Source organism: Scylla paramamosain, chromosome 47 (genome assembly GCF_035594125.1).
Source record: "Scylla paramamosain isolate STU-SP2022 chromosome 47, ASM3559412v1, whole genome shotgun sequence".
Classification (NCBI taxonomy): Eukaryota; Metazoa; Arthropoda; class Malacostraca; order Decapoda; family Portunidae; genus Scylla; species Scylla paramamosain.
In genome coordinates, this window is record NC_087197.1 from 7,136,251 (window position 1) to 7,152,783 (window position 16,533).

Consider the following 16,533-nt stretch of genomic DNA (forward strand, 5'->3'; position numbering starts at 1 on the left):
TTCAAGTCACTCCACGCTGTACACTATATTCGAGACCTTTGCCATGGCTAGTGCCACTTTGGCTGCTAGCAAACAGGGGCCTGGTGGCTGGCATTCCGGTCCTAAGGATGTTCTACTGTCGTTCTCTCCCTCACTGACTACGCAGCCCCTATTTTAATACAGTTTAGTGCCATCCATTTCTGTCCCCTGGAGCTTGTTCAGAATGAAGCCATAAGAATAATTTTGGGATGCCCCAGGACTGCATGGATTGAGACCCTCAGAGCTGAACAGCACCTGCCAAGTATTATGTGTAGGATACAGGAAATTACTTGTCATACTGTTGGTCGGATGCTGTGCATGGGCTCCATCTCTCTGAAGGGATCACTAATCCCCCTGTATTGTGATCCTTGGACTCCTATAACTCCATACCTCAGGAAGATCTTGCGGGTTCTCACAAGTGCGGTTATAGCCGAGGCCTGTATTAACGTTGTTATGTTACTGCTCCAACCCATTTGGAACCCTCACCATGTCAGTGTTGATATTCACTCACTGCATCAGCCCAAGAGGGACTGTGCTGCAAGACATGTTCATGATTAAATTGTCTAAGTACCCCCCACGTTCAGGCTATTCATGTTTATTGTGATGGATCAGTCAATGGCAGTAGGTCCGGATGTTGGCTGTTCATCCGCGACTATGTTTCTGCCAATCACTACACTGACACTAAGGTTTCCAGGCGGCTCCCTGCACACATGTCCTCCACTAGGGCAGAATTGTATGCTGTTCTGGAGGCGCTCCATATTGTGGCGCCTCTCCATAAAGATGTATACTCCTTTGTTGACAGTCAGGCTGCACTGTATGTTCTCCAATCTACCTCCCCCATGGACTGTGATCTAGTTCATAAATGTCTTGATCTCATCCACGCCCTAGAAGGTGCTGGTGCCACGGTCCATTTCACCTGGATTCCCTCTCATGTGGGTATCCCGCTTAATGAAAAGGCAGACCGCCTTGCTCAGTGTGACCTTCAAGACGACACAGTGGACCCAGGAGCAGAGTACACTCTGGGCTATGTTAAGAGTAGCATTAAGGACTTTGTACATAGTAGCATTAGTGATCATTTGGAGCTTTGTTGCCATAAGGGCAGTGGCAGTAGTCTTCACAATGTACGTGTCTCCCAGAGCTGTGCTTACACCTTTGGGAGACGCACTGCATCACATGACAGGGTGTGAGGCTCAGATTAGGCTATAAATACTTTTGGGAAGTCAGTGATTCTCCTGGTGTATGCTGTGTGCTATATGCTGCACCAAGGGGGGACACTCTGTGTCATTATGTCACGGAATGTTCTCTCATTGCTAAATTTAGGTTGCAAGGTCAACATGACTTGTATACGGTCATTGACCATTTCTTAGACTCAGCCACTCTCAGGGATATACTCAAGGAATATCCTGCGTTTGCTCCCAGACTGTAGGATATTTATGCAATAAGGTGTACAATATTAGTATTTATTTATTTACTTATATTCTTGTAATGTATATTATCTATTTTTACATTTTTTTTTTAACTCTACCCTTAAGTCTTTGCCTAGGGGTTGGGTGGCAAGGTCCGTCCTTTGTTGTATTTCATTATTAATGCAACAATAAATGTATCAATGAATCACACACACACACACAGATATATATATATATATATATATATATATATATATATATATATATATATATATATATATATATATATATATATATATATATATATATATATATATATATTTACTTATTTATATATATTGGTGAAATATGGCCATATGTATTTGCTTATTGCTTATTAGCTTTGTATGAAATTTTATACTTTCTCTCTCTCTCTCTCTCTCTCTCTCTCTCTCATATGATATTAGGTTGAAGAGTACTTAGAAGTATGCGTGATTAGCATGTCACTGTACACTTAAAAGGCATCTAATGATTGATTTTTTTTTTTTTTATTGTTTGTGCCTTGTCATGCAATAAACAATAAAAAAAAGAAACACTTTTTACTAACATTTCTCCTAGAAACATCTGATTTACTTCTTTCGATATTTTTTGGTTATTTGGGATAACTGCCATTGATAATACTATGTAACACGATTTTTGTCTTTGACAAGCAAGTGTTATTTTCCAGCTCTTTATTGCAAAACAATAGAAAATGTCCATTATTCCTGTCAAACTTAATTTGCTTTTGTGGCTCTTAAAATGATTTTTTTGCCCCAAAATCGCAAAATTTCACCATTTTCACCATTTTTGGGACAGAAAACAGAAAACATTCAAACGACACAAATTTAATTTTAAAACTTATGAAACTATTTTTTAGGATTAAAAATGAACAGTTTTTTTTTCTTGATTTGCGTGAATGCAACAAATCACTTTCATGTATTAGCCCCCAAATGTTGTCTCCCATCGTGTTTTCTTTGAAGGATCCCTGATATTTCTGTTCAAAGTTCATTATATCTTGGTGAAAGCCTCGTTCCTCTGAATATTCTCGTTCTCCCATTCTCGTTACTTCCATATTTTCCTTGAAGTTACTGAGGTGAGCATCTAGGATATGGACCTTCAAGGACAATCCGCAGCCTATCTCACCATAGCTTTTCACTAAAGCTTCAAACAGTTCCATATAGTTATCAGTCTTGTTGTTGCCAAGAAAGCCCTGTACTACAACAATAAAACACTCCCAAGCCTTTTTCTCCTTTTCTGTGAGCTTTTGTAGAAATTCTGAGCACTCCATAATTTTCCTTACTTGTGATCCAGTGAAGATACCAGCTTTCACCTTTGCCTCTGAAAGTTTAGGAAAGACGTCTTGAATATACATATATATATATATATATATATATATATATATATATATATATATATATATATATATATATATATATATATATATATATATATATATATATATATATATATATATATATATATATATATATATATATATATATATATATATATATATACGAGTATAATTTTTTTTTTTTTTTTTTTTCTCCAGATGTCACAGAGAACTTTTTTTCCTGTCTTGATGAACTGACCACATACGTAGTAGAATGCATCTGAAGAATGATTGCAGCCTCTTGATGCCATTTCACCTCTTTTGATGCATCTTTTCAGGCAACCAAAGCAGAACTGATTGGTAGTCTGCAAGCTCCTACTTTTTTTTTTATTGTTAAGCAGTACTCTAGAATATTCTTAGTCTTTCTAGAATGTGTTCCAGAATGTTCTCAATCTTTCTAGAATATTCTTGAACCTACTTTAGAATATTCTGAATCATTCTAGAAAATTATTGTAGATTCTAGAAAATTCTTGATACTTCTACATATTGTCACGAGAGGGCAAGATCATGAAGATACCCAGACTGAGTCCCAGCGGGAGTGGAGGATGACGTCACACTACGTCACCTCGCCGGCCGCCTACCCTGGGGCTCGGGAGTATCACGTGACGTGTAGCAGCCCTGGGATTGGTGGCGGAACAGTTTGGAGAGACAGAGTGGCGGGAGAGCACTGGTGAGGGAAGAAAGCCCGCGCGTCGCCGACACTGCCTCCTGTACTTGTATGTGCCTTTGTGAGCTGGAGCGAGGCGTCAAGAAGCCTTCCGAGGGTCGACAAGAGGCCCGGGGTGCCGAGCTACAGCATAGGACTACTGTGTAGTGTGAGCAACGGAGAATAGAGGGCCAGAAGCCACAAGTGTGTTTTACTACTCGCCTTCTGAGGGGAGCCAGGGGAGAACACGGAGCGCCGCGGGGTAAGTTCACCGTCACGTATGCAGGAAGCACCGGACCCTAAAAGTGTAAGTGTGACTGCCCACAGGGTGGTGAAGTTACAATATTTCTACTGTATTCTAGAAAGTTCTAGAATATTCTGGAAATGTTTACAATGAATAGAATGTTCTAAAATGTTCTAGAAACTTCTAAAATTGTCTGGAAGATTTGAGATTTCCGAAATGTAAGCAATTTTTTCTAAATATGATATTTTTTTCTAGATCTGATCAGTTAAAAAAAATCTTATTAAAATTAGAAATCTTTAGAACATGTCATATTCTTTCTTGCATTGTTTTAATTTATTTGCAATATTTCAAAAGCAATTAGATAAGCAATTGAAATTTTGCAAAGGCCTTTACCTGATATGAAAACCATACTATAATGAAATGAGACAAAAATGTAAATTCATTGTTCTAACTACAAAAGCAAAGTTTTAGGATTTAAATAATCTTTTTTTTTTTCTATTTTGTTTAGATGGAAATAACGAAAATTATGGTTTGGGATCAAGGACAAGATAAAAGTGAAATTTTGATACATAGTGTAATAGGTCTCCATAACATATTTAGGAAACTATAATGTACTTTTTGTAACTCAGACCATCACTTCTTTCTTTTTTTTTTTTTGTCTAATGTGGAAAAGAGAGAGAGAAAGAAAAAAAAAGGTATATTCTCATATCTCAACACAGGAGATCGCAATGTTTTGGGTCTGTCTGCTGATCGTAAGCTCTACCCACAGACTCAATAAGCTCTGCCTATTGGCTCAACTGGATGGATGGGAGCGGAGCGGGAGACCGTCTCCTCTTATTAAAACTCCTTGACCTAACTCAAAGCACGGAGCTGGAAAAGTGTTTCAAAAATTGAAAACGGCTGCATTGGTATTAGTAAATACTGTAGTGCCCCCATCATCTCCACGTCTTTTTTAAATATTCCGTGGCACTATATAAATATATGTTCATTTGTGTAATGATTGCATCAGCCCAGAAAATTAACCCTCTTAAATATTCGGCAAGTCAAATTTCATATTGTATGTTTAATGTGAGTTAATTACTCGACTGAGGGTAGTTGATCACCACATAATAACTTTTTTTGTGGTTGACAATTAATGTCTCATTTAACAAGGTGGGAAAACATTAACCACTCTAACAGGACATTATTAAAAATAACCCCAGGAAGAACATATGCTCCTGCAACTAAATTTTTTCCACATTACTTGATCAATTGCACTAATGGGATAATAGTTCCCAGTGTTGTACAATAAGGGAGAATAGAGAGGAAATTAAATAGCAAGCCAGACAGCCGAAGGGGACACCGTGAGTGGCTGAGAGGCACTTAGCATCTTCCGAGATACGGTATTCACAAAGAAGTGCTCGGGTTGGTGGGTGGAGGTTGCTAACCTACCTGAGAGTGCTCATTGGTTGCTGGCGGTGATATGTCACTGACTCAACGTGACATTGTTTACAAACTTTGTTGCCTTGCCAAAAAGTAGCCACAGCCATTACTCATCAAAATCTCCAGTCGTCAGTGTTCCAGTCATGGCCAGCGAACCGTCAAAAAAAAATTTAAGACCTTGGTTCACCGACGCCGAGACCATAGCCTTGATGGAGGAGGTAATTCTGTGATTCGGTGATTCTGGGAAGGCTAGAAAACAAAATCACCGCAAAGAAGAAAATCAAGGCTTGGGAGGAGGTGACTACGTGCGTCAGCACAGGCAGCCGAGTGGGCAGGTCTTCTGAAGAGCACCGTAGGAAGTTTAAGAACCTGAGAAGCCATATTAAGATCAAGGCTGCTGCAGAGCAATGCCATGCTGCAGGCACTGGTGAGTTCATTGGTTTTGCCTATCACATTTTCGTCAGCATAGTTGCAGACCTATCATGATGTGGTTGACAGAGCAGAGGGATAGAGGGTTATAGGGATTGAATTACTGTGATGTAACCGAACAGGTGTGAGGTCCTCGAGCAGATGAGTGAAGTTATGTCTTTTGGTTTTATTCTTTCGTCAGTCTCAACATGGCTTTTTTTTTTTTTATCTTTTTCATTAAATAGAATTTCTCAGTCAGAACAGTTTGAACCCATATATATCCACTGCAAATTACTTATAATGCTGACAGCAATTTTTAAAATATTTATCTGTACCTATTTTGGGGAAGAAAGGTTAATGTAGTTAGGTTTCTTTGGTTAGGTTATGTCATTTTGTTCTGTTGATGGGCTTTTATACAGTCAAACGGTTTGTCAAACCCGTTGTCCAACCTGCTTGTCAAGCGGTTTGAAGAGGTGCCAATCAAACCAAACGCACATCAGACCCCGGTTCTCAACTCAAGTGTGACTCGCGCTTTTGTAAAGGAAAGATATGCCTCTTGACCAGGACTATTTGATTGCCATTGCCTTACCAGTGGCACTTAGGCAGAAAAAAAATCAAAGTGGACAAAGGACTGGCTGTTAAAAATATATCAACATTAACATACCAACTTGCGTGTTGATTTGAAATTAGAACCAGATGGCTGGCGTAATTATTCGAGGTTTGATGTTGCATGTTCTCACACGCAAACGGTTTGTGGATGAGTTAAGCCTCGCCCACAAAAGTCAGGCTCAATCAGACTTTCTTCAAACCGTTTCACCAACGTGTTTGACAACCAAATACCCCGTTCACACGTTGACATCACTTAAAACACCTGTCTGTCAAACCGGGTTTCACAAACTGTTTGTGTAAACGGGCTGTTAGATTACTTAGGTTAGGCTAGTTTATTGGTTGCGTTTGGCTAGGTAAGTTTGGTTTGGTTAAATTAGTTTGGTTAGGTTAATTAAGGTTTGTTAGGTTGGGTAGGATGGTAGTGCATGACAACAGGATGGCGGCCATAGTGAGTGGCTGCTTATTTGTGAGGGCCAATCTATCTTTTTCTTGTATATACGTATCTGTTTTGTATGAATCTGCTTTTTGTTTTTATTGCACACCATTAGTTTCAGAGGTTGATGGTGGATCAGGGAGTAAAAAATGATAACTAATGATTTGTGGGGAAAAAAAAAAAACAAGCCTATTAATTAGTAACAGGCTAAAAAAAAAAAAAAAAAAAAAGTCATCCAAAACTGAGAAAATGGTGAAAGAATAAAAATTTGCCCTCTGGCATATTTGCTTATTATTTTATCTTGACCAAATTCCATATGAAATTTAGTTAAGTAATATTTAAGGCATTGTTTTGGGCAATATGACAATTTCCTTACATGACTTTGTTGTATAATGGGAGATAAAAATTATTTCCTTCTGCTCACCCTTTGGGACCCAAACTGCTAAAAAAAGATAGATAAGATAGAAAGATAGATAAGGGTACGTTTGGTAAGTTAGATTGATGACAGCAGTGCTTAAAATCCTTCCAGTTATATAACAAAAGTTTGCTATTGTGTACATGTAATTTAATGTTGGTGCTGTTATAAAATCTACCCATAACCATGACCCATACCCATAACCATAACCAAGAACCTACTAAGCACTGGATCATAAATAAGAGTGTCTACAGTAGCTGTGGAAGTCAGGTTTGAGACAGTGATCACTGCAGTGCTTTTAAACTTCAAAATGACCAGTAATACATTAAAATATTACAACAGGTGGCTTTAGCTTAACATGGGAGTTACAACAGGTGGATTTAGCTTAATATGGGAGCTTCTAACCAGCTAATAACTGCAACTTTTATATCCATGCAGGTGGGAGACCTGCGGCCAACAAAACTTACACTGACATGGAGCTGGTCGTCCAGTGAATGCTGTCACCCATAGCATTTGCAGGACTGCCAATCCCAGACAGTGAGGGTGCCATATTGGGTAAGTAAACTAAAAAAGGACAATTTGCATTTTGGAAATTATTACCATTTTTAACTTAAATTACAGTAATATAATGTAACATTTAAATATGGTAAAGCACCAGCTTTCATGGGGCCAGAAGGGCAACAGAACCACTACTCAGCTTCCAAAGTTTATAGATATCTGCACACTTGAATATCAATTCAGCAAAACTGTGTAATAGGTATACGAGTAGACATGAGGAAGTTGACTGCTCATTAAACATAAGCTGATAGAAAAAAAAAAAAAATTACTACAGTAATGTAAGCACTTTTTATTTATTTTTTATTTATTTATTTTTTTCAGGATTGTCAGGCCACCACAGCCATTCACTCACAGTGGTGCTGAAACCATCCAACCCTCTTCTGGTAGTGTTGCTGGGTCTGGAGGGGCCTCTTTATTTAGTGGTGCTATGGGGCAGTCATCTGAATTAGTAACAGTGGATGAGGGCACAACTTGTGAAATCATCCATGTTTCAGATGACTTCATCCAGTGGTGAATAACTGTGCTTCTTGTTCATGTTTACATGCATTCAGTTTTGTTCTCCAGTACATATCTATAAACACTGAATGTACATGTATCATATGTGCCATACTTTTCAATTGTCTGTCTTCATTACAGTCAATTAATATAGTAATTAAATGCCTTGTATTTGTATAATACATTAGCAAACAATTTATTTTACACTCATTTGTGTTATTACTTCAGCTTTCCGGATCCAGATGACATCCATCCCCCAGCAGCTTTGCAGCTGTCTGCAGCTCTGCCTACACCTCCCCAACCATCAGCAGCTTTGCAGCCACCTGCAGCTTTGCCTGCACCTCCCTAGCCACCAGCAGCTGTGCAACCATCTGCAGCCCTGCTTGCCCTTCCCCATCCACCAGCAGCTGTGCAGTTGCCTGCAGTGCTGCTTGCATCTCCCCAACCACCTACAGCACCCCAGCCATCACCACCACCAGTTGTCCAGCAAAAAGTCACAGCAGAGGGCGCACCCAAACTCCTGCAAGTAACTCTCCTGTTGTTCTTGCTGGTTTGAGCTGTTTTTTTTTTTAGATACATCTCTCAGACATTTAAGATATTAATTTTAAAAGTGTCTTACCACTACAGCAGGATTGCATGATATGTAACTGGACATACCATGTATTTTGTAATTTGTAGTACAGTCATGTTTTCTTCTTAAATTTATTGCAGGTGGTTGCTCAGACCATGAACTATTGGTGCAGGTGATGGAATCACAGTGAGCTTTCCAATTCTCCATGGACGAGGTTGTGATGGTGCAGCAGGAACAGGGGGAAGCTATATGGCAGGGTATGCAGGTTCTCCAACAGATTGCAGGGGCTCAGCAACAGATGGCTGCAGTGCAACAGCAGGCTCTTCAGCAGATTGCTGCATCACAGCAGCAATGTGTTGAACTTCAAAGACAATTGGTGCAATTATGGTTTAATAACCAGCAGCAGTAATATAAACATTATTTATGTAAATGTTTAGAATTACATTAAAATTCATGTAATTTTTGTAATATCTGTTAAATTTAATTTCAGTTTTTTTACATAAAATACTAGTTATAAGTACTGGACTCCCAGATTGGGTGTTTAGTACTTAAGGAGGAAAAAAAAAAAAAAAAGCATGCCTTGGGGTGTGTTGGAGATCAGTAACCTGCAGCAACTTTTCTGCATCCTGGCTTATTGTGCAATAATATCTTGTGATAATTCATTCTGTTTACGAATATGGCTAAACCAAAGAGTATTCATCTGAGAGTATTGTGCAGATCATGTGCCTCAAGGAACCAGGTCATTCGGTGAGAGAACTGAACAGTTGGCAGCATCCAGAACAAGTATTGGTCATGGCTGTTCAGGGAGGAGGGGAATTTTGATATGCCTGAACCTAAAAAAACAGTCTGGGTGCCCCTGGAAGATAAATAAGAGGGCTGTTACTGTCCTAAAGCATGCAGTGGCCTTGACATCAGACTCCACTGCATGTTTTAAGACAGTAACAACCCTCTTATTTGTCTTCCAGGGACACCCAGACCATTTCTTTGGTTCAGGCATATCATGATTCCTCCTCCCTGAATTGCTGTGACCAATGCTTGACTTGTCCTTGATGCTTCCAACTGTTCACTTATTTCTTTCACTAAATGACCTGCTTTCTTGAGGCTCATGATCAGATGAATACTCTTTCGGTTTAACCGTATTAGTAAACAGAATGAATTATCACAATATGTTATTGCGTAACATATTGCGTATACACCAAGATGGGGAAAAGTTGCAGGTTACTTCTCTCCAACATGCCCCAAGGAATGCTGAGGGGAGGCTGTGAGTCAGATGAATACTCTTTCAGTTTAACTGTATTAGTAAACAGAATGAGTTATCACAATATGTTATTGCATAATAATACACCATGATGGGGAAAAGTTGCAGGTCACTTCTCTCCAACATGCCCCAAGGCATGCTGAGGGGAGGCTGTGAGTCAGTGGTGTGAAGCTGAGGGATGCAGTGACGTCATGGCAGGGCCTGCTACTTTAGGCTAAAATGGTTCACTCTCAAGAGGACAATGCTTTTTTGCCATAAATATTGGACCCCCAGCCAAGGGGTTCAATACTTATGTTTAGTACTGTATGTTTTAATTTCTTCCTTTAGTCATGCCTAGAGTACCTTGTTTTTATTTGTCATTTCTTATTTCTTATATTTTCTCATTTCTTTGTGCTGTGATTCATGCTAGTGATACTACACTGTGATATCTACAATGCCTTAGTATTACTTAAAGTACAAATATAAGGTCAGATTGTTGTGTGGTTACCTGTGGGGCATTCTTATACATATGTTTATTTACCTTTTCTAACTTTACAGGCCCTGAGGTATACTCATATTTGTTTATATGTGTGTTATTCTTATTTTTATGTTTCTTTTTCTTTGTACCTCTTGTGTTTCCAAAGGCTTGGGTACTTGATAATTATTATTTATTTATTTATTTTTTCATAAATTAAATCTACAGCACTTTTTGTACCAATTTGTATTATTCATACCTAATATTTGCAAGCTTTTTCATTCTGAGATTAAATAAAATGTTGCAGTGATCTCTTTAATTTAGTATGCACTGATGCATGGAAAATCATCATTTCACTCATTACATGATTATTAACACATGTAAGTGATGTCTATCTTTCTTACTTCATTGCTGGTAATTATTATTTTTTTTTTATAATTTCCTATTGCACAACTGACTGGAGCATGCTGCCGTCTCCACTGCATAGCAGGGATGGTGTCAGCATATGGCACCTCTTCATTCTCTAGAGGTAGAAGCTGTAAATAAATTATAGACTTTTGTGAGGGGCTGATATGTCTACGGATTAGAAGCTAAACCTTCCATTTCTTTACGATTTATATCATATAAGATGAATAGTCTTGTAATTTAACATTTAGCATAAGGACAATTCCAAAACATGCCCTAACCCTAATAAATTTCAAGACACCATTGTATGTTAAAAGACATATATATTTCTGTTAAATGTCAGTACACATCAAACAACTTGAATTACCCTAACAAGAAGTGTACGAACAACCATGACTGTACTCTGCTAAATATAATGTTCTTGATATTGACAGTTCCTGTTAACTACCTAAAGATTTGTGACAAATACATACATCAGCAGGAACAGGAATACCCTGCCAATTCTCACCACAGCTCTCTGTCCCCAGTACAAGTTGGTCATTACCCTTAAATCAGCATCCTATGATTTAGTTAACCATAAAATGGTATGGTGCTATAGTTTTCTTCTGATGGAAATATGAAGCAAATTATTGATATACATAAGAATGTGAAGAAAGGCAACTGATAGGAATGCATACAAAAGGAGGTAGGTATAAATTTGTAGTCAACTGAAGTGATGGCTGGTCTGGCAGTGAATGGTATTATTATCATTATAACACATGGCTCACAAATATTTGTGCATAATTATGCACTTTGAATGTACTCACCAATGAGCAGGTAGTCCCCAAGCTCCCATTCCTCAAACCACTGCTTCAAATCACACGAAAGCATCATGTGTAGCACCTATAAGGGAATACACAAGTGGTTAAACATACACAGTAAAGTATATACAAAAGTTTGGAAGAGAGTTAATCACCATTTTATAGGAATATATCATACCTTGCACATTTCATCTGTTCATTTTATATCTAATGTCAAGGCTTATTATACTATGTTTTCTTATGCAATACGAGTAATCATGTGCAGTTGCATGAAAATTAATACAGTACATGGCTAAGTAAACTTATAATGCAATAATACTATACCTGGAAATCTGGAGCAGTAGCTAAGGATCACTCCATTTGCATCACAAAGTTGGATGTTCAAGGAGTGATACCTTTTGCAGTTGAAGTACATGACCTTGTTCACACCAGGGCAATGTGGGTGCCTGTGCACACAAAAGAAAGCATTAGAGCAGAGTGGTCCAACTTTTTAAATACTGAGGGCCACTTTGGCATTAAACATAAAAGCCAAGAGCCACTTTTAGTAGTCCAAAACTTGCATGTCACACAGCAATATTTAGTAGTAATAGTAGTAGTAATAGTAGTAGTAGTAGTAGGAGTAGAATCCAGTGTTTCTGGTTTTTGCACACCAAAGCAAACACACATGGCCTACACTCCCAAATTGATCACAGCACTTTCTCAGAAATTCCTTGTGATTCATAAAGTAACAGTGAAATGAGACACCTGAAGCCTGGCCCCAACCTAATGTAAACTAACTGAGATTGGTGAGTTCAAGAGTAAATAATAAGTAATAAGTCATTATAAAAAAAACATTCTTGGCACAGAGAAGTGGCCATGTTCATGACATGTACCACAAATGGCCCCACTTTTTAACCATGCAGAGGAACTTTGGCTCTGCAGACATGATGTTATTCTAGTAGCACTATTTTAATAAGCTGATTGTTATTATTCTGTATACTTGAACATAGTTGAATAAAATGGATTTTTTTCATATAGAATTATTCAGGGAGTGCTTATGGGCCACACTTTATTAAATGGCAGGCCACTTGGCCTGCGGGCCTGCAGATGGACCACACTGTATTAGATTATCATATTACACAGTAGCCATATATATCCATTATATATATATATATATATATATATATATATATATATATATATATATATATATATATATATATATATATATATATATATATATGAGGAGTCAGGCGGAGCTAGACGCATCGTGATGTTCAGCTGCTTAGCGTGGGGTTTGATGGGAAGTGTTTGCTTTGGAATGAGGGAGATTTTGGCGCGGAACACGGACACTTGAGGCGTTGTTTTAGAGGTCTTGTGTGGCTTTGTCAGCATAGCAGGAGTTTCACGGTGATGCTTAAGGACCATAGCCGCAGTCGTCTCCACCAGTGTGTGCCTGTCTACTGGAGTGGTGGTGTAGTGTATGGCTATCCTGAGACCTACCAGTCTGTGGTGACGAGGGAGACGCCTGTCATCACTCAGCAGGGGAAAAGAAGCATTCGTGTGAACGAGGGTTACCCGTGGTGTCCCTCAACTGGAAAATTTGAGGTGAATAAGTTTCATTTAGTTATTTCTTCTGTTTTTTTTTTTTTTTGGTTGTGAGTTTACACGAGTTGTGTATTGATTTATTTTGATATCCATTAAAGTGTTATTTGTATGTTTTATGTTTGTTTACCCTGACAGGAGAATTTTTTTAGTTTTCACTCCAGTGGTGAAGGAGAGGAGAGGAGAGGTGGATTGTATTCCTACCCGAAGCACTTTTTGATGTGAACAAGGTAAGGAATTTGCTTCTTCGTTTTCAATTTTTACTGTAATCATTTGCCCAGATTGAATATAAAAGTAAAAAAAAAAAATATTTATACATGCTGCATACAGCTGTAAGAAATAAGATTAGTACAAGCAATTGGCCACATCCGAATAAATTTGAGTATGCAACATCACAGTCTTCCTTATCTCACACTGCCATCCATCATGTCTTGCTCGTAGGGCCATTTCTAGCCTTTTGGGGGTCTAAGGTGAAATGTTGTTCGGGACCCCTACGTATGTTGTGACTATGATGGGTGGATTCCAAGGAGGAAAGAAGTAGCGATGTGCGTTAAAGTTTGGAGGACAGCGGCGGTACTGCCAGTTGTTGGCGACGAGTATATTCAGAGAAAACGCTTCAGGGGTAACTTACGTAGATTTCTTCTATATTCCCCTCCCCCCACCCACCCACTCACCTACATACACACACACACACTCTCTCTCTCTCTCTCTCTCTCTCTCTCTCTCTCTCTCTCTCTCTCTCTCTCTCTCTCTCTCTCTCGCTCTCGCTCGCTCGCTCGCTGTACTAACTTATAAGGCAAAAAAAAAAAAAAAAAAAAATATATATATATATATATATATATATATATATATATATATATATATATATATATATATATATATATATATAATAATTACTATTATTATTATTATGCGATATAAGAGAGGACCAGGCAGACACGTAATGTCATATGCATGCAGCAAAAAAAAAAAAAGAGAGAGAGAGAAAAAGGGATTTCCCAAGACAGTCTTTATACACCGATACTATGCAGGTATGTATAGCACTTTGTAAGGCCATGCCACACAGCATACAAGCACATCATTCAACTCATATTTATATAGTATGTTTCCTGTAGTGATAAGTGAAAATGACAGGATATAGACACAAAACCTGTTGCATATTGCATATCAATTAATTAATCAATCAATCAATAAATAAATAGATAAATAAAAAAAAAAAAATATTATATATATATATATATATATATATATATATATATATATATATATATATATATATATATATATATATATATATATATATATATATATATATAATATATATATATATATATATATATATATATATATATATATATATTAAAACGTACCCTCACCAACAGGCAAGGGGCACCTCACACCATTACAGGGTTCGGGGCATGTGTGTCCATATATTAACAATACACAAGTCATCGTGCAATGTAGTTACGACACACAGACAGGTACAGGGGCAGCAGGCACTCGCACCGTCACAGTCAGTCACATGCAAACTCTACTCGCAAAGACTCGTTTTGCTTTCTCTTTTGTCCTTCCTCACACGTCTTGTCACGTTGCTGTCTCGATACTCTCTCTCTGCCCCTCAGTGCCACAGAGTGCCTCACTCTCTGCCTCCCATGTCATTACCTCTGCCAGACGACACTTATCTACACCTCTTCTAGCTTGCAAGATATAAGTATGAGTCATGCAAATTATCAATAGCTACTGGTAAGGACAATTGCTACTTATGTTGTACATGCACTCACACTCACAAAACTACAATTAAACGGTACCGTATAACAATTATTCCATGGTTAGCTAACCCCAAAGAAGCTAAAGAGACAAGGAACATGAAGCCTGAACTAGTTCCGATCCCTTGACAATACTGAATTGACAATTCTGTCGGCCATTTCTAGAAACTAGATTTTGATGGGTAACTAAAGCATTTATGATGTTGCCAAACTTCCTGTTAACCCACCCTTAGGTAATGTTATTTTAATTTTTACGACTTTCAGTAAGTAAATAGTTACTGAATAATAGTTATTTAATGCATGAATTGTTTTCAGCCTTTCCTTCACAAGGAAAAATAACAAACAGAGTACGGTATTCAAGTTTTATTCATATTGAAACGTACTCCATCACCAGCAGTCGAAGGGCGCTTCACACCGTTGCGGGTTTCGGGGCGTGTGTTTCGGGGAGGATTTTACGTGGGCGCTGAAAACGGCTGTGGCTCTGACTCACCCGGTCACTCTCTGTCACGCAGAACAGGGAGAGGAAAACACACTTCTCCTTATGTTCATATATATTATTCAACAGTACACAAGTCACCGTGCAATACAGTCACGACACATAGGCAGATACAGGAGCAGCAGGCACTCCCATCACAGTCAGTAACACGCAAACTCTACTCGCAAGGACTCAATTCGCTTTCCCTTGTCTCCTTCCTCACACGTCCTGTCACGTCGCGGTCGCGATACTCTCTCTCTCTCTCTCTCTCTCTCTCTCTCTCTCTCTCTCTCTCTCTCTCTCTCTCTCTCTCTCTCTCTATGTAGGAGGGACACTGGCAAAAGGCAACAAAAATCCAATAATAAAAAAAAGCCCATTGAGATGCCAGTCCCAGAAAAGGGTCCAAAGCGGTAGTCAAAAATTGAAGAATAAGTGTCTTGAAACCTTCCTCTTGAAGGAATTCAAGTCATAGGAAGGTGGAAATACAGAAGCAGGCAGGGAGTTCCAGAGTTTACCAGAGAAAGGCATAAATAATTGAGAATACTGGTTAACTCTTGCATTAAAGAGGTGGACAGAATAGGGGTGAGAGAAAGAAGAAAGTCTTGTGCAGCGAGGCCGCGGAAGGAGGGGGGGCATTCAGTTGGCAAGATCAAAAGAGCAGTTAGCATGAAAATAGCGGCAGAAGACAGCTAGAGATGCAACGCTGCGGCGATGAGAGAGAGGCTGAAGACAGTCAGTTAGAGGAAAGGAGTTGATGAGACAAAAAGCTTTTGATTCCAGGCATGTGAAGCATACTCCATACATGGACGGATAAGGCCCTTGTGCAGAGTTAGCAGCTGGGGAGGGGGTGAGAAAAACTGGCAGAGACATCTCAGAATGCCTAACTTCATAGAAGCTGTTTTAGGTAGAGGTGAGATGTGAAGTTTCCAGTTCATATTATAAGTAAAGGACAGACCGAGGATGTTCAGTGTAGTAGAGGGGGACAGTTGAATGTCATTGAAGAAGAGGGGATAGTTGTGTGGAAGGTTGTATCGAGTTGATAGATGGAGGAATTGAGTTTTTGAGGCATTGAAAAATACCAGGTTTGCTCTGCCCCAATCAAAAATTTTAGAAAGATCAGAAGTCAGGTGTTTTGTGGCTTCCCTGCGTGAAATG

At 38.6% G+C, this 16,533-nt stretch overlaps 2 protein-coding genes across 8 annotated transcripts in view; one reads left to right on the forward strand and one right to left on the reverse strand.

Moving 5' to 3' along the window:
- Window positions 1-1,779: 1,779 nt before the first annotated feature.
- LOC135095120 (condensin-2 complex subunit D3-like) overlaps window positions 1,780-16,533 on the reverse strand; it is a 127,473-nt gene continuing 112,719 nt past the window's right edge. Inside the window, exons 4-7 of one of the 4 annotated variants that reach the window (XM_063995875.1) lie at window positions 13,036-13,126; window positions 11,878-11,999; window positions 11,560-11,635; window positions 9,559-10,884 (exon numbers count right to left, since the gene is read on the reverse strand). In XM_063995875.1, coding sequence (XP_063851945.1) covers window positions 13,067-13,126 — 60 coding nt within the window. In that variant the 3' untranslated portion in view covers window positions 9,559-10,884; window positions 11,560-11,635; window positions 11,878-11,999; window positions 13,036-13,066. Of the gene's footprint in view, window positions 2,781-8,858; window positions 8,998-9,558; window positions 10,885-11,559; window positions 11,636-11,877; window positions 12,000-13,035; window positions 13,127-16,533 lie in introns of those variants that run through there. The other 3 variants (XM_063995872.1, XM_063995871.1, XM_063995870.1) reach the window with 3 other exon arrangements.
- LOC135095122 (uncharacterized) lies at window positions 3,076-10,658 on the forward strand. 4 transcript variants are annotated; one of them, XM_063995879.1, is made up of 6 exons: window positions 3,120-3,788; window positions 5,274-5,574; window positions 7,451-7,567; window positions 7,892-8,080; window positions 8,294-8,587; window positions 8,777-10,658. In XM_063995879.1, the coding sequence occupies exons 4-6, from the start codon at window positions 8,029-8,031 to the stop codon at window positions 8,824-8,826; spliced, it is 396 nt and encodes a 131-aa protein (XP_063851949.1). In that variant the 5' UTR covers window positions 3,120-3,788; window positions 5,274-5,574; window positions 7,451-7,567; window positions 7,892-8,028; the 3' UTR covers window positions 8,827-10,658. The 4 variants fall into 4 exon arrangements, with proteins under 4 accessions (XP_063851951.1, XP_063851948.1, XP_063851949.1 ...); XM_063995881.1 differs by having other exon boundaries at window positions 3,076-5,574; window positions 8,294-8,591; XM_063995878.1 differs by having other exon boundaries at window positions 3,076-5,574.